We start from the raw sequence: 18,816 nt of genomic DNA on the forward strand, positions 1-18,816 counted from the left end.
ACAACATTCGCGACAATTTACTGTTACATTTAAATATCGACACGAACGAATCAATTATTGAAACCTTTGCTGACTACAACTATATTTTTATGACGGGGGTATGGCTTTTAGTTGGACTAGAGGTCATAAAGCTTAACCCTAACCGTCGTGACCACTCCATGTTGTGACGGACTCCAACCCTAACCGTCTTGTGAGAGACTATCAGCCTGTAAACAAAGAAATCGATACGCCGTCTGCAAGGGAGTTAACTACTCCTCCCCCCCCCCCTTATACTCCAGACGACCATGACCTAATTTCGTTCGACTGAGCAGCTGTAGGGGGTGGAGAATGAGCACATTTGGGTAGAAAAATTTAAATGTTTAATTTACTCATACTGTAAATCAATACTTTCGAGTGGGGTGGGGTTCGTGGGCTGAATTTGTTCAATTGTTTTGACTTTGTTTTGAGGTCACAAGGGATTTACTTCCGGTTAGCTAGTGAAAACAATTGACACACCCCCGCATCTTTGGATCATAGCGTATGGTTTTGTGTGTGTGTGTGTCTGTGTATGTGTGTCAAATATTTTTTTGTTATTGATCTTGATCAAAGATGTTTTTGTTTTTTCAAATAGGTAATCAGTCTTTAAACACGTAAAAAGGCGAAGTGCATTGTTGAAACACTTAGTGCCTCAGTACCAATACAGTTTGTTGTTGCTGCAAGTAATGACTATCTGTTCCTGTGACTTGTTTCCTCCTCCCCTCCCACCCTCATTTTAAAGTTTTTAAAAATAAAAATATCCGATCTTGTTAACTAACGTTGCTTTTTGTCTTAGCTACAATTAATGCATAAGCTGGCCCGTGTGATATAATTACAAATTAAAACACAACATCAAAACGATTTTGTAAAGCATGAAGTAAATTTGGATGATTTAAGTGTGCCTGATTACACAACAAAGGGACGGCGTTGTGGAGCGGTAGAGCATACAAATGCTAACCCGAAAGTCTCGAGTTCGAATCCGGGTTCTAGTCCGTATTAAGCCCCCGAGTCCATCCAGCTCTGATGGGTATCTGACCCACGTTAGGAAAAATAAAGACTGCTGGTCATGGTGCTGACTACTATATCCCTTCATATGTTGAAGTTAGAGAAACACGTAAACTCTACTTCACTTTCCCTATGGACTGCCAGGTTCACTGAATACCCAACAGCCTTGCTTTAAATCTGCTTACGGAAAGTTCCAGCACGCTGAGTATAGAGCCACACATACATTTTATATATCGTCTGCTGTCTGTGTTTGGACATTCCAAAAGGGAACACGGGGTCATCTTTCTAGCATGCACACATTAATTAAATGTGATTTTTACGAGTTACTTCTCAGCCGATTCTCAATACATCACGTGAATTTCACGTTTGATATCTTTAACCGTTTCTGCTAGCGACAGCGTTTTGTGACCGACATTTCAACCAACACATTAAAATATTTAACAGTGACACCTATTCGACCAATTATTACTGGCTGTATGGTGATAATTTCCCAAATAGCCGATATGAACATAAAAAAACGCACTTTTGTGTATAATATAGAGCACAATATGTTTTTTGTCGTCGTCGTACAAATGTATCTTTGCAAGTTAACTTCTGGAAACAATACCGACATTTTAAGGACTATAGAAGAAGTTTTGTCTTAGATTACATTAGCAGGTTACTCTGCCTTACCTTTTTATACTTATTTTTAGATGAAGAAATAACTCTTTAAACTATAATAAGTAACAATAATAATTATGTTGATCGCCTGCCAAACTAAATATTTCGCACCTAGAATTCCCATTCGCTTAAACGTTTTTTGATTTCGTTATCTCCTGATTGGTTGATTTTCTCACGTGATCAAACGTGAAGACCCATTGTTATCTTTAAATTTACACGAAAACGTGTAATAACTGAACACACATAATTTTACCACGACTTGTTCTCATTGTTTACGGTAATTGTTTTTCACTATATTTGGGGTTTATTCTTGTTCTTTCAAGTATTAAACCGGGAGTGATCTCCCCTAAACTTTCTCGAATATTCTTATATAAAATAACAGGGGATGGGAACTCGGGCTATAGACATGATTTTTAATCCATTTTAAATACTTAAAGTTTTAAAAATAGAATAAAATCTCGTAGACAAATTAATTGCACACCAAGTGAACGCGAAATAAAAAAGCGCATAATAGTGCGCAATATTATTATTACTTTTAAAATTTACATTAGTTTTTTGAGAAATCGGAAGTAGCGTAAAGTACTACTTCCAGTCAACGGAAATGACTCAAAATTTAATAGAAGGTAGAGAATTAGATCTTTACTTACGTATGAAATTTCATTTATCTATCTGAAATAGTACTCAAGTTATAGGCTTTTGAAAAATTCAAAGTAGGAAAAGTACCACTTCCGGTTATCGGAAATCGCTCAAAAGTTGATACGGATCTACGATTTTGATTAAATACTTATATATGAAATTTCATCAACCTAGCTGTAACGGTACTCAAGTTATCGTGTTTATACACGGACACACACACACACACACACAGACATACGGACAAGATTGCAAAATTATGTTTTTCCGTATCAGTGAGATGCAAAACGTCGAGATTTGCAAAAATCTCGATTTTTTTTTTGCACGATTACAAGACTTTCTCTATACTTCGTATATACGAGAAAGTAAAAATTGCTCCATTTTAATTTTTTTTTAATATAACTCTTTTTATTGAACGAACGAAAATGCACTTGATTAAAGGCGTGACTACATTCATTGTCTGTGAACGTTTCTCCTAGCTCTCGTGTGTTAATTTTTTACCTTATCCCTGATACTCCCTGACTCGTTGCAGGTGTTTTAACCCCAGCTCATAGGTGTGTGTACCTGAAAGTGTACGCGAGTGTCTGCTTATGTCCCTCTGTCCGACTGTTTTCATGACTCCAGTTCGGTGCTAATAAAGTTCATACATAGTTTAGTTTTACTGAAACAATAAATCTTGTTCCCGGCGCCAAATATGGACAACCCACCTCAGTTTGCTGAGCTCTTTATTCTGTGAAGGGGGGTTTTTAGCGCAATTACCAGTTATCGATAACAAAACAATGCTGTTTTTAAAAAGTGCGACTGCTGTTTTTTACCTAAATGTTAACGATTATTCTCCAAAGTTTCTTATAGTACCCTATTAAATTTCACAGAAGGACAAATTAGCTTATCCAGTCTTTAGATATGTTCTAGCAGTAGGTAGCCCACTTAAGATAAACAAACCCCGTCATCGATCCACTGGGATATATCCTGTACCATTATAATCTACTGATGTAGCCCCGTGGCGTAGCGAGGTCGGGTGTCACCCGGTGCGGCACTTAATGGTGTCACCCCCCCCCCAGAAGCGTAGCGACCCTTCCCGGGGACAAACTTTCAAACTTTCTATTTGCACCCCCCCCCCTCAAGTTTTTCTCTATATATTTTGCTATTTTTTGCCTTGGTGTCACCCCCTTAAATGGTGTCACCCGGTGCGGTCCGCACCCCACCCCTAGCTACGCCTCTGATGTAGCCTCTTCTGTATGATTCACTTGTGTAGCGCGTAAATATATCTATTTTATATGGTTTGTCTCAACTGGGTTACACAATTTCCTAGATACGTTTTCTAGAAACGTAACATACTTTGGGGTGGAGGTCTGTGGAAGTGTCACCTATCGTTATATGGGATAGGGTGATAAAAATGTTCAATTGTTTAAAGTTATATAACATGCCGCCATTCTCTAATTGGTGGCCGTTGCTTCCACACCCCCCCCCCCTCCCCCTAAACCAGTGGTTCCCAACCTTTTTCGAGTGGCGACCCCCTTTTATAAAAAGTAAGTGACCCGCGACCCCCATAGAATTAAAAAGCCGAAATTAGTATGGAAATTAACAAGCACTAAATTAAGATTTTCAAGTAGACTTTCAATGTGAACTACCCTTGATAACTGTTTTAATACCATGTGTAAAATTGCGTGTTATTTACTAAACATTCGCGGTTAAGTTTTTGTTAACGCCTACCTAATTTCATTATCAACACTCAATTTATTCCTTAATTTTGTTTTTAATCAAAGAATAGTGTTGAAAATCTATTCTCGAAAAGTCAATCAATATTACGTTTGGGTATGAATGGTGAATACTACACCAAAATTGTGTGTGCAGTTTTTCATCTTGCGCTGAATCATTCTGCAAATCAAAGAATTCATCTTGTAATTCATCTGGAATGCTGGCAACATCAAGGGAAGAAGAGAATGGGTAATGCGTCAATGCAGATTCTTCTTTTTTCAGCGCAGAAAAATAGCGCTGCAGTTCGTTTTAAAGAGATTCAAAATGCCCAGAAATCGCTTCTTTCAAAATGTTAATTATCTCACAAACAGATTCATCTACTACATTGCAGAGTTCTCAAACATGGCAATATTTCCAAGATTTATTTTTCCAGCTTTGATAAAAATGCCCCGAATTTATCATGGAAAGTGATAATATGCGTTCATTTTCCCTGAAGCTTCAGGTCAAGCTTATGTTGATGTTCGAATACATCTGCTAGGTATGTCGTATTAAGTGTACCAAAAGGGTCTTGTTCAGTGTTTCTTCCAGACTTTTTTCTCCGGGGGGGCACTTGAAATCTTCGGGGGGGGGGGGGGGGGGGGGCGGTAAACTTTCTTCGGGGGGGGGGGGGGGCGGACACTGTTAAAAGTATATATTTTCTATATAAATTATATAAATTTCATTTCGTTCGGGGGGGCGGTAAAAAAATTTCGGGGGGGGCTTCGCCCCCCCCCCCCCCCGAAGAGATGCCTCGAAGAAACTCGGGTCTTGTTTCATTTGTACTTCGAAGGACAACTTGATTTCAGCTTTCAATTTCACAACACGATTTACATTTCCTTTTGACAGCCATCATGATGTAGTGTAGAAAAGCAGAACCTCGTGATCTTTATTAATGTATTTGCACAGTTCTTTGAAAGCTCCAGATTTAATATAAGTTACGACTTTTACTAGCAATGGAGTCTTGATGGCGAGGGCAGTGGTTAGGGAGCTAAATCTTTTCTGTTTTCTGGAAGCCCGATTTTGACCAAAACATAGATGGCACACCATCCGTTCAAACCCCCACAGCCGTTTTAACCCATTTTAATCATCCAGTTTCGAAAAACGTATTTATTTTTTCCATGCTATCATTAAAAAATAAAAGCTCTTCTTTGCTATCATCCGCATGAATATAGACAAAGACCAACAACTGCGATCACGAACTCAAGTCTGTTGATTTATCAACTTGAAAAGCAAACAATGGTGAAAGCTTGATTTCAATAAAAATGTGTTATTTAACATCTACGGACATGTCTGCTATAAGCCGCTGAATATTATTATTAGGGAGATATTTGTTGCATCTTTACTGCACTGGAATCCCCAAGAATTAACTTCACCATCTTCAACATGCAGCGTTTGATGAGATTTTCTCCTATTGTGTTTTGTTTTTTGTTTTTTTTTTGCTTGACATTTTCTATCGCGACTTCATAAGATGCTTGCACTAATGCTGTGTTTCCTTCGTGAAAACTTCCAGTTCGATCAAGTCTCTGACGTTTGCAACTAGCTTCACGTCGACGAAAGAACTCCGTATCTTTTATGGTGTGTTCGGAATGACTCGTCTCAAATGACGTTTTAGATTTGAAAAGTTCATTACCTCGTGACTGAGAACAACTTTGTACAGTATTGAGTAATCATTGCTTCTCTATTCCATTTCCAGTGATGTTAGTAAAGCTGAATTTCAGATATTCTTCTAAATATTTATGTTTTGTTTCTCATTACTAAGGTTTAGTATACCAGTTGGCGACCCCCCAGAAAGCCCTTCGCGACCCCCCGGGGGGTCGCGACCCCCAGGTTGGGAACCCGTGCCCTAAACGATCCATCGAGCGGTGATGACTACACGAGAGCAGTGTGCCCTGTATTGATAACGAGGCCGGGACTGGCTCACACACACACGTCATCGAGTAATTTGATAATTGCGACGTTTTCAGCCCGACAATGTGCATGAGTCGTACTTAGCTCCGCCTACTCGCATCACGTGGTAGCACGTGACTCGCCGGCTGCTGATTAACACCTTTTTCTAACCGCTCAAACTCTCGTCTGCCCGAACGTTTTGGCAGACGGCCAGGTACACGTTGCAGCGTTTAAAAAATGTGTACTTTAAACAGGTGGTTTCATCTATTATAAACATTAAAACTTGCCTACAGATAGGCAATAGTTTACGTATTTCAACAAATTATTTACACCTGCGTTTATTACGAAGTAACTCACACCCACATCAACATTTGTTATTAATTGGTGTGTTATTAATTAGCAATTACTCGCAGAAAATCTTCATTGTTTAGTTTATAATATGAAATTCGAGTACATTTTTAAATGTTTAATGTTTAGTTTATAATATGAAATTCGAGTACATTTTTAAATGTTTAATGTTTAGTTTATAATATGAAATTCGAGTACATTTTTAAATGTTTAATGTTTAGTTTATAATATGAAATTCGAGTACATTTTTAAATAGGACACTATGTTTTTTACGACAAAGTACGATTTTATGTTTCTTTTTCTTTCAGAAACTAGGCCTCATATTTCTCAAGCACGCGAGTTTTGGTTCACGTGAGTGGAAGTGACCGCGGCGCGTGCGTCCACGTGAAGGGAGCCTCATTATTGACGAGTAGATGGGCGAGTCGACGTAACCGTGTCACGTGTCCGGCAAATCTGGGATTTGACGACATGGACGTGCCGACGTCAGGTTAGCTCAAGATGGACGGCGCTTAGTGCTTTGTACCGCCTGGTGCAGACGTTAGCGCACGTGCGGGATTAGATAAACATAATGTGAGCAGACGCAGTGTTGGCTGGCGACACATCTGTCTTTCATGCGGACATAGCTCACCGCGATATGTACGGGTCAAAGCGCGTGGCTGTGCGGGATTTGAACCCACACATCTTGTGTGCGCTGTGCGGAGGCTACCTGATACAGGCCACTACAGTTATAGAATGTCTGCATTCGTGTAAGTATGGTGGTCGTTAATTTAGTGCTCTAAACGTTAATGTAGTGGTCAAGCCATTAATTTAGTGCTCTAAACGTCAATTTAGTGGTCAAGCCATTAATTAAGTTGTATATCCATAATTTAGTGGTATAACTGTCAATTTAGTGCTCCATACTTTAATTTAGGGGCTAGCCATTAATTTAGTGGTCTATCCGTTAATTTTGTAGTCACCATAATTTAGTAGCCGATCCATTAATTTAATGGTAGAACAATTAATTTAGTCAAATATTCATTAATTTTGAGATATAATAATTAATTTAGTGGTTTTAACCGTTAACAACCATTATTTTAGGAGTCTATACAACGTACGATAACCTGATCACACGTAGTATTACATTAATATATAAGTAATGTGAAACTAGAAGCTGTGTGTATAAATATTCAGTGAAATTTCAATGCCCTATCTGGGGATGGGCAAGGTGTCAATGTCCAGGGTATAATGATCCGTCCACCTATACTGCTCAACTATTTCTGTACAGATCTAATGTTAAGGTGTTGAAATATTCACTGTATGTTTAAAGTTTCACTCATGTCACTGGCATTAAATTTGATCATGTTGTGAAGGTCATCATTTTGACCATTTGTTTAACATTTTTCTAACACACTCTCTTTAAAATTACTTTCATTGGAGAACTACCTTTTGCTAGATAACAAAATTGTTTATTTTCTAGTAAACTAAAATATTTAGATACGTTTATACATATTTTATGAATCGTTATCCCGAACCCTGAAACGCTGTTCCTATTTCAAACTAAATGGATTCCATTTCATTAATTAAACATCATAAAAATTTGCCATATGTGTTTTATCAGGTGTTAATATTTTCTATGTGCTCCGAACTTATCATTAGTTCGGATATGTCTACAGATCTTGTATTGTCTAATATGTTTAGTCTGCAAATCTTATATTGTCTAATATGTTTAGTCTGCAAATCTTGTATTGCCTATTGTGCTTAGTCTACAGATCCTATATTGCCTATTGTGTTGTTTATAGGTCCTGTATCGCCTATAGTGTAGCCAGCAGATCCTATATTGCCTATTGTGTAGCCTACAGATCCTGTATTGCCTACTGTGTTTAGCCTACATATCCTATATTGCCTATTGTGATTAGTCTGCAGGTCCTGTATCGTCAACTTTCTCGAGACGAGCAAGGTGTGCCCAATATGTGACGCTCAAATACACAAGACACGGCCACTACTCAACATCAGGTAGTTGATGGATAGCTTTGTTAGGGTTAGGGTGTTGCGTGATTTGTATGATGCCATTATTGTTCATGAAAACCTGAAAACTACTTGCCCTTTCATTAAATTGATATTAAGTTTATTTACGAATTTACGCCGGATTCCTAAAATACGTTTACATACAGATGAGTATGTTACACAATGGATGTAGTACGGAGCTTCTATATATTTGTTATGTTAGGCTTTCGTACGGTACACACGTTATCGATAATTGGTAACTGTCGTGTTTTGTTTCAACTTTTCTGTTTCCACATTAAATATAGATCGTACACGATAAATTACACAAGACAATCCTACAGGGATCGTACAATACAATACTAATGGTGGGATAGACGTGTCTATGGGAAAATAACGTTATATGGGGTGGGGGTGAATATAAAATGTCCCATTTTTTTGTTAAATGTACATCCATTCGACATTCAACTATATGTTATTAGCATTAGCTATACCTGTGGGTGTAGGTCTGATGGTTGTTTGTTAACATGTAGGTGGAAAGGGGGTGGTGGTGGGACTGGTTTAGACAGAATACCAAAGGGAACTGACAATCACATGTCATGTTTGTCTAATAAGGTGGTTGACGTGTGGATTGGTCCACAAATAATGCAGCCAACCATAAAAGTTGTTGAATTTTGTTTCTTCCTTCAGACCAGACCAAACCTTACAGAATCTTGTGTACAAGTTGGTACCTGGCTTGTTTCAAGGTGAGATCCATGTTACACTGGTTACAGTAAACTCCTATGGCATCAATCAGACCTCTAGAACATCAATCACAACGTTATAACATAAAACAAACCCCTAAAACATCAAACAAAACCCTATAACATCAAACAAAACCCTATAACATCAAACAAAACCCTATAACAAACCAAGCACCTATAACATCAAACAAACCCCTATAACATAAAAAAACAACCTATAACATCAAACCCCTATAACATAAAAAAACAACCTATAACATCAAACCCCTATAACATAAAAAAATCAACCTATAACATAAAAAACAACCTATAACATAAAAAAACAACCTATAACATTAAAAACAACAACCTATAACATCAAACAAACCTTGATGTCTCCACTATGGCCAGTTTTTCACACTTGGTTGTCTTTAGATATGACCATATAGCACGATATAGGTAATTCTGTAAGGACTGTCCTATGTGAGAGAAATTTCCTACTGACCATTGTATGCCATGTGACTTTTAACTTTCCTTAATTAAGGTGTAAATAATATTTTACCCCATTTTTATTGCAGATGAGATGCGCAGGAGGCGGGAGTTCCATGCCACGTTGTCAGAAAGTAGGTCACGAGTTGTTTTTTTTTCCCGTATACCCTGTGGCTAACATCTTCTTTCCACCCCCCCCCCCCCCCCACTTCCACCCCCTCGCCACAGGAAGTCTAGCTGGAAAATGTTAAATTCAGTTGACAATTCAATATCCGCAGTGACATAACGCTGATACGAAGGTGATATGTGCCCACTTCAACAACTGGGGCCCTCAGCAATGGCTCACAACAACAAAAAACGGGATTCTTTTTCCTTTCTTGCATATGGAATATTGGGGGGGGGGGGGGGGGGGGGGGCTACTGTAATCGTGAAAAAAAAAAACGAAGTCGAAATTTTGCCAAAAAAAATTAGTACGCTTTACACCTTCCAAATTCATAGGTTGGAAAAAAAGTTTGCAATCTTGTCTGTTTGAACACGGTAACCTGAGTACCGTTTTAGTTAGGTGGACGAAGTTTCATATTAGATCCTCTACGTTGGTTTCTGTCGACTATTGAGCGATCTTGAGCCGTTTTTCTCCTCTGTGTATGTTCTCGAAAAACTTTGTCACAAATCTACCATTTCTTTAGCCTGATTATAGCGGCTTTGTCACAAATCTACCAAGACTGATTATACTGAGTGTGTCATCCCAACTAAGTCAATTTTAATAAGTACAAGAAATCAAAAACCAGGGGATCTGAACGATTTCTAGACTATCCTTACAATGTGATACTTAACACCATCCTTTACTGTTACATACAAATATAGCCTACAAGAAAGTGCAGGGGAGCTCACTCCCGCTTTTCATCTCAACTACCCTAGGAAAGTGTAACACCGTGACCTATTTATAGATCCCACATGCAAATGCCGTTCCCCCGAGGACCCATCCCTCTCCCCCACACCTCACCCCCACACCTCACCCACTCACTCACTCACTTCCTAGTTAGAGTTCCTCGCTCCAGTATTGGGTCAAGGTTACACGAGACAATTCCAGGGCACGAATTGTTTTCGTCTGCCCAGCATCCAAACATTGACCGAGAGGGAACTGAAAATAACACCTGACTTTTGCACATGAGCGAATTTATGATGCTCATACACATGGATGGTATGATGTTCATACACATGGGTGGTATGATTTTCATACATATGGATGGTATGATGTTCATACACATGGGTGGTATGATTTTCATACATATGGATGGTATGATGTTCATACACATGGATGGTATGATGTTTATACGTAAGGATGGTATGATGTTCATACACATGGATGGTATGATGTTCATACACATGGATGGTATGATTTTCATACACATGGATGGTATGATGTTCATACATAAGGATGGTATGATGTTTATACGTAAGGATGGTATGATGTTCATACTTAAGGATGGTATGATGTTCATACACATGGATGATATGATGTTCATACACATGGATGGCATGATTTTCATACACATGGATGGTATGATGTTCATTCATATGGATGGTATGATGTTCATTGAGAGCTGTGAATGATGTTTTTAAACTTGGATAGTATGATGTTCATACACATGGATGGTATGATGTTCATACATATGGATGGTATGATGTTCATTGAGAGGCTGTGTATGATGTCCCTACAACATGGATGGTATGATGAAATAGATTCTGTCTTTATTTTAACGTTGCCAACAATCGATAAAATAGTGAAATGATTTATAAGATGGTTGCCCATAGTCCGAGTGTCCAAGGACTGGTTTCTGTTATTGATGTTGAAGTCCGTGTGTCCACGAGTTAATCATTACTGCCAGACAGTAAACAGTAGCCACTGGAAGATATTCGTCACCATTTTGTTTCGCTGTCTCACTGGCGAGCTGCCGACAAATAATAATTAAACTGAGAGTTAAGACAGATGTATGAGTACCTTTTGGGGTAGTGTTTGGTTGACCAACATGATGTTAGGTTGACCAGAATGCTGTATGACTGACTAATGGGTCATTGTTTTGTTTGACTGTCATGATGTATGACTGACTGTCAGTGTTTTGTTTACCCACAGGTATAACTAATGGGTCATTGTTTTGTTTGATTGGCATGATGGGTCTTTGTTAGACCAACATATTTTATCTGTGTTTAGCTTGACCAACATAATGTATGACTGACTATTGTACCAATGTTTTGTTTGACCAACATGATGTATGACTGACTATTGTACCAATGTTTTGTTTGACCAACATGATGTATGACTGACTATTGTCCCAATGTTTTGTTTGACCAGTAAGCCTGCGTATGACTGACGCACGACGTTATATACCAAGCCTACCATTAACAAGATCCAATAATTTCTGGTGTAAGGTTTAAGATCAATGGAGTTCGTTTCCCGTCAGCTTTTTTCACTTTGATTGGTCAAACTTGGCGTATAATGACCGTTGTCTTCTTTCCTAACACTTATTTGCTGCAGTCTTAGTGCTATAGCAAAAATAGTTGAAAAAAAACGAACAAATGAGAACTTGAGGTAAATGATTTTGTTGTGTTCACTGATGAACAGGTAAGCTTGTATCTACTTGACGATGACCATTGGTGTTTCAGGTGATGTGGAGGAGTTGAGTCTAGAGGAGAGAGGGGAGGCAAGTCTGGAGAGAGAATTTAAACCTGGGGATGATCACATCAGTCTTATTCTACAGATGGTCTATAGGTATTGCTACATCTTTGTTATCTTCTGTCATCGATACCTTCATCGTCTTTTATCGCTACCTCTGTAATTTTATTCACATCTTCATCTTCTTCTATCGCTGCCTTCATCATTTTATTTTCATCTTCATTTTCTATTATCGCTACTTTCATCGTTTTCTTCACATCTTCATCTTTTTTATCGTTACCTTCATCGTTTTATTCACATCATTGCTATTATCTTTCATCGGTTTACTCCAGTTCCACCCGTCCTGTTATGCACCCACGTGTCTCTCCATGCAACCAATTGTTTATTCCGCTCTCACCTGCGTATTCGTTCCACCTGTGATCCCTCCATTCATCTACCTGTGTATTTCCACCTTGCTTCCCTCTATTCACCTGCATTCCAGCACTCTTTTTATCTTTGATTCACCCCCCTCTCCCTCCCCCCCCCTCCCCATAGTACCTTCACTTGCACTCCCGATTAAACTTTTGTGAATTTGTTTCAGGAAAAATGAAAGAAAAAAATTTAAGGTAAGAAAAAGTTCAACTATTTATTATTACATTGTGGGTTAATGTGGATTCAGAAGTCGAGTTGTAGAGCTCAAGACTGAAACACGATATTCTCGAGTTCGACTCCCCGGCTCGATGTCGTAAATTGATCGGTTGTACCCTGATTTGAGTTAAGTGAAGTAATGGCTTCTGGGCATAACGATGACCACAACTGGACATAGTTATGACCACTTAAAATAATGGCTACTGGCCAAATGATGACCACAACTTGGCTAGAGTGACGATAGAATCCCCCCCCCCCCCCCTGCTGAACGTGACTTAGTGTTAAGTAGAGCTACATTAGTTACCACAGCCAAAACCAAACCACCCCCTTGTATGGGTTGTGATCTGAACAATTTTAACCCCCTCTGGACTATAGCTGTAGACGCTGGTTTGTTACTCCATAGTTTACTGGTGATGTTTCCTTTGTGCAGGTGAAAGACAACCGTTATTTGCTGTGTCCGTCTGAGGTGACCATCAAACACTTAAAGAAATTCCTGCGCTACAAATTCGACCTGACCGAGAGTTTTAAGGTAAGCGTTGCTATGGTTACAGCCATCAGCACGTGACTATCGACAGCCAATCTTTTCGTATATTTTTTTAAAAATTTTACCTGTCGCTAGTTTGATTAAAAAATCTTCCAGTGTGTAACATTGACCACTTCACCTGCTGCACACAAACTTGAAGTAACATTTTCCAATTTCCCTACTACCACAGTTTGAAATTGTTGACTAAAACGTCTGCACCCCCTCCCCAATCATCCCACCCCACACTTTCAACTTTAAACCTTTCCACTTGTACGGCACGTCAAAGTGTCGCCATTGTGTTCAGTCCTCCTGTTGATATTGATATCTATCGGTGTGTATGTGTTAGTCTCATGTTGTTATGCTTGTATAATAATCACACTCCTATATATATTCCTATGTAAAAATTGGCGAGTCGACTATCCATCCATTGGTTAGTCTACCGTTCACTGTACCGACATTTATACTGTACACTGGACTGTCCCATGTAGCATCTATATATTGAACTGTGTACTGTGTTCATTGTACGTCCATTGTATTGTATCTTGGTCGATCTACCCATTGAACTACTCACTGTATTCTCCACTGTACCGTACATTGTACCTCCCACCGTTTTATTTACCCCCTTCTCTTCCGTCCCCTGCCCACTCCTGTACTCACGTCACCGTATCGTCTGCAGATCCAGATGTTTCGAGCAGGCGAGGAGTTGACCGATGACCTCATGCTGCAGGACATTGCCTTAATCTACTCATGGCGAGGGGTAAGATACTAATTAGCTTTAATTAGGCAATCTATGACACTGTGTTCTCGGAATTCCATTTTGGGAAATGTGTTGGTTTTCTTAAGTAGTTCGTTGTTGTAAATGTAGCTGAGGTGAAATGATGACTGTTGCGTGTTCAATTGTGGCTCCTTATAATATGTAGTGCCTTTTATTGTGTGGTTGTTCCTGTATAGACATACGGGCATTGTTGATGTGGATGGTGTATCTTTTGATTAGGAGCATTAATTTTGGTAATTTATTTTGTCGTAGTGTCAGCTTGAAGAAATTAACTTATTACATCTTAGCCTCTCATGAATAAAATTATGATATCTTGACCACAGGATAAGCCCATGAGGATCTGCTACACTGTCAGAGATAAATCCAAAGCTGTCAACAAGAAACCAATCACTGAGCAGGTTACAGATGCTGTGAAAATACAACCAATCAGTGAGCAGGTTACAGACGCTAAGAAAATACAACCAATCAGTGAACAGGTTGCTAAAGCTGTAAAAATACAACCAATCACTGAACAAGTTACAGAAGCTGTGAAAATACAACCAATCAGTGAACATGTTGCTAAAACTGTAAAAACACAACCAATCAGCGAACAGGTTACCAAGGTTGATAAGCCAATTACCAAACACCAGCGGGATTCAAAAGCAGAAAAGCACGTGGTCAAATATGAACCAATCCTTGAAGTTTTCAAACACGTCAAACACGAACCAGGAAGTGAAGGAACTTGTATGGAAACAACAAGACCTGCTCTAAGTGGTGACAACTTGACAGCTGCATCCACACCGGCACATGTTGGTAGGCCAAAAACTACTTCACTAGACAACTCAAAACCTAATACTGACAATAGAATACTGTCAGTCACTAAAACTGACACGTCATTGTCAACTACAGCTGCTCCGAACGGAAGGAAGAGGGCGTCAACGTCTGTGATAAACAAGCCTACTGTTACTGCCACACCTACTTCTGTTGCATTTACCCACATCAAATCCACAGCCTCGTCCGTCACTTTATCTGCCACGCCCATCCATTCATCGGCCACGCCCTTTGTTTCATCAGCCACGCCTCCTGACACTTATATAACCATCAATATTTCAGCCAAGCCTCGCTCTAGCACGAGCCCGGGTCGTACTGGCGTGCCCCCTAAAGTCGCGTGCTCCTCCAGCACCCCAGCAGCCGTAGTCAGTAAACTAAACCACTCTGCCGCACCCGTTCGATCATCTGCCACGCCCATTCGATCAACTGCCACGCCCACTCGATCAACTGACACGCCCACTCGATCCACCGACACACTTACAAAAACAACTACCACACCCACGTTGACAACCACCCCACCAGCAACAACAACTGCCGCAAGTACAGGTAGTACACCTACAAGAACAACTACCACACCCACAGTGACTAATTCCACACCCTCATTTTTACCTGTCACTCCCGCAAGATCAGTCACCACAAGCACACGTACAACAGCTACAACCACAACAACCACTACATTCACCAAGGCAACAATTACACCCGCTTATTCAACCACCGCCCCCACACGTCCATCCACCACACCAGCAAGCTCGTTTAACACACCCACAAAAGCACCAACCACGCCCACAAAAGCACCAACCACGCCCATGAAAGCACCAACCACGCCCATACTACCATTTTCCTCAAGCTCCTTGTCACCTACCAAAGAAAAACACGTGTCTCATCAGAAAAGAAAACACGACATCAAATCACCCAGTCCTTCTTCGGTGCTAAAGACTGTTTTTGTTCCAACAACTGTGCCACAGAAAACACCACCCACAACACCACAGAAAACACCACCCACAACACCACAGAAAACACCCACAACACCACAGAAAACACCACCCACAACACCACAGAAAATACCACCTACATCAGCACAGAAAATACCACCTACAACGCCACAGAAAACACCACCTACAACGCCACAGAAAACACCACCTACAACGCCACAGAAAACACCACCTACATCGGCACAGAAAATACCACCAAGTGTGCAAAGAATCCCACCAACTGAACAAAAGACTCAACAAGCGCCACAGCCAGTAACTTCTGCTTGTTACCCAGCCGTCACCACAGTAAACTCACCCAATGTTGTTAGCTCGCCGGTCACCACCCCCGCCCCTGTGTCAGTCAAGGGTGACCAGTCTCACGGCCCCGGTCACCTGCTACACAGTGTCCAGTCGATACTCAGCAGAACCGGCAAAAAGAACTCGCATCCTACTCCCTCTCGCCTTGAAGCTGCTACCGACTCGGCCAGCAAAATTCCACCAGCTCCAAACGGGAAGCGGAAGGATACATTTAGCTCACCTGCGGCAGATCACGTCTCGTGTAAGGAGATATCGCGTGATACAGAAGATCGCGCGTCGAGTAGGGATATCTCGCGTGATGCAGCAGTCATCCAGAGATCACAGAGCGTGATAGAAAGCCCGTACATCTCACCGAGGTCTGAGGATCGAGACCAGGCTACACAGGACGACACGGACACTTTCGCCTCATACATTCCAAAGTTCCAGAAGCATCGGAAGCTGCTGGCCGTCAAGCGGTCAATGTCCTACGAAGGACAGACCAGTGGTCAAGCTGCCGTGTCCAGCGTTAACGACGACGCTATGGAGAAACGGAACTGGAAAAAAAGAAAACTTTCAACTTTCGATTTCTCAACGCCGTGTTCAACAGCTATTGCCCCGGGGTCGGGCGGTGACCCAGGGTTGTCTTTTACATCCAGTCAGAAAGTGCCCGAAAGTTCGAATAAAACCAACTCACCTCTCAAGTGGGTCACTGACCCAGGTAAAACATTGACCACAGCTTCGGTCAGCTGTCTGCCTTTTGTACCCCCACAAAACGGAGGGCCCAAAGTCCCGGCGCCCCAGCCCCTTAAAACTTCAGCGCCCCAGCCCCTTAAAACTTCAGCGCCCCAGCCTCTTAAAACTTCAGCGCCCCTCAAGCACGTGTCGGGTCGGCCTGTCAGCCCGTCGCCTAACGGTTTGTTTCCAGTCTCCAGAATTCCCGCTTCCCAGGCCGACGTTGCCATGGCAACCCAATCGATACTTAACAACAACAGTATTCTGTCTGTAGGGAGAAAGGGCAGCCTCACTGATGCGGGGAAAACTTCGGGGAAATCCCGATCGTTGAAAGACGACAAACACTTCCTGGGGGAATACCCGTCGTCTCGTGACGTCAAGTCAGATCAGAGCTCAGTCAAGTCCGGTAAAGTCAAGTGCAAGCAGTCAAGCGGCGGCAAGTCGGGTCAGTCACTCGGCCGCAAGTCGGGGAAGAAATCGAGCTCGGGTGTGCCGGACAGCCACGCCCCCATGGAGGAGATCCGTGTGGAGATCAGCAGCAGCCCGTCCGACGCCTCCAGTGTGACGTCACCGGCCACTGACGTCACGTCGCCCGGCACGGAAGACCGTGCGGACACGGGCGCCCTGCCGGACATTCAAACCTCCTGCCACACGTCTTGTGTGGTCAGTTTCCCCGGGAAAATCGGACCGTTGGACTTGTCCAGCAAGAAAAAGAAATAGCGCCTCCCCCTTGTATTTATTGTTTAATTAGCGCTAATTAATTAGTCATGTGTAAGCCATAGCTTTAACTGAATCCTACCTAAACAAGTTCTGTTGTAGAGACATCGGGGTTTTAACTCGATATTTGGCCGTTGACCCGCGTTGGTGTAGTTGTGTCCATTCATTGCCTGATGCTGTTGTTCTACTCACCTTCAGTTGTAGACCTACCACAACATTGGGGAGAATGTTGGTGATATGGGTGGGGCGGGAACATGTTTTTTTTAATCACGTGATTGTTTTATTGACCTGATATTTACATGATGTTTTGTTTAACTGCTGATGATGTAGAGGTCGTTCATGTTGTTAGTGATAATTTCTCTGTGTTAAATCATAGCTACGGATATGGATATCGCGGCAAAATGTTCATCCAGTTTAAAAGGTGTCTTGCTTTGAAATTTAAGGTCGTGGTGTTCTTAAGGTAAAACTGCAACAACCTTCTGTGATTCTTACACACTACATCAGCTCTTACATACCTGGTCAGTTGTTGTACCACTGCAATGTGTGGTCAGTAGCTGACCATTATCACCACTGGTCAGTATATGACCATCATCACCAGTGGTCAGTATCTGACCATTATCATGACTGATGAGTGGCTGAACCACCACGTGATCTGGTCAGTAACTGACCACCGCGAATGGTCAGTGTACAAACACACATGCAACACCTCAGACCTATAATTTCACTTTTGGATCAAATATTCTGTTTTCAATTTGTAAACTGCTTTTATTTCAATTGTTTTATTAACAAACAGGAATAACTTTTCCTCTCCCGTTAATTTATGAGTTTGTTATGAACCTATGTAAAAAAAAAAAAACTCATTAATCTTATTGTATGACCTGTTTTATATACTTACTTTACAAACCTGTTTTTAAAAACTGTTATATAAACTTTTTGAACCTGTTTAAAAAATGGTTTTATAAACCTTTTGAACCTGTTTTAAAAAAACAACTGTTAAAAATGTATGGGCCTGTTTTCTAAAGTTGTTTTGTAACCCGTTATAGCTGACTGCTGGTAGACTTTTTACCCGAACATTTTTTTAACAATTGTGATGAGGTTGTTGTTTTAGTTTAACACCAAGTTTAACTGTACTGATAAAAAGTTTCAACTTAAACATTAAGTTTAACTGTACTGATAAAAAGTTTCAACTTGAACACCAAGTTTAACTGTACTGA

At 40.7% G+C, this 18,816-nt stretch overlaps 1 protein-coding gene across 1 annotated transcript in view; it reads left to right on the forward strand.

The window, feature by feature from the left end:
• Positions 1-18,007, forward strand: part of LOC131928432 (mucin-2) — a 30,746-nt gene extending 12,739 nt beyond the window's left edge. The window contains exons 2-10 of the mRNA XM_059284466.1: positions 6,594-7,031; positions 8,181-8,277; positions 8,956-9,011; positions 9,566-9,610; positions 12,141-12,246; positions 12,731-12,755; positions 13,208-13,306; positions 13,977-14,057; positions 14,399-18,007. Of these exons, the coding sequence (XP_059140449.1) occupies positions 6,920-7,031; positions 8,181-8,277; positions 8,956-9,011; positions 9,566-9,610; positions 12,141-12,246; positions 12,731-12,755; positions 13,208-13,306; positions 13,977-14,057; positions 14,399-17,605 (3,828 nt within the window). The 5' untranslated portion in view covers positions 6,594-6,919 and the 3' untranslated portion in view covers positions 17,606-18,007. The remainder of the gene's footprint in view (positions 1-6,593; positions 7,032-8,180; positions 8,278-8,955; positions 9,012-9,565; positions 9,611-12,140; positions 12,247-12,730; positions 12,756-13,207; positions 13,307-13,976; positions 14,058-14,398) is intronic.
• Positions 18,008-18,816: the final 809 nt, after the last annotated feature.

This window comes from Physella acuta, unplaced genomic scaffold (genome assembly GCF_028476545.2).
Source record: "Physella acuta isolate Inbredline_101_S28 unplaced genomic scaffold, ASM2847654v3 ptg001502l, whole genome shotgun sequence".
Taxonomy (NCBI): Eukaryota; Metazoa; Mollusca; class Gastropoda; family Physidae; genus Physella; species Physella acuta.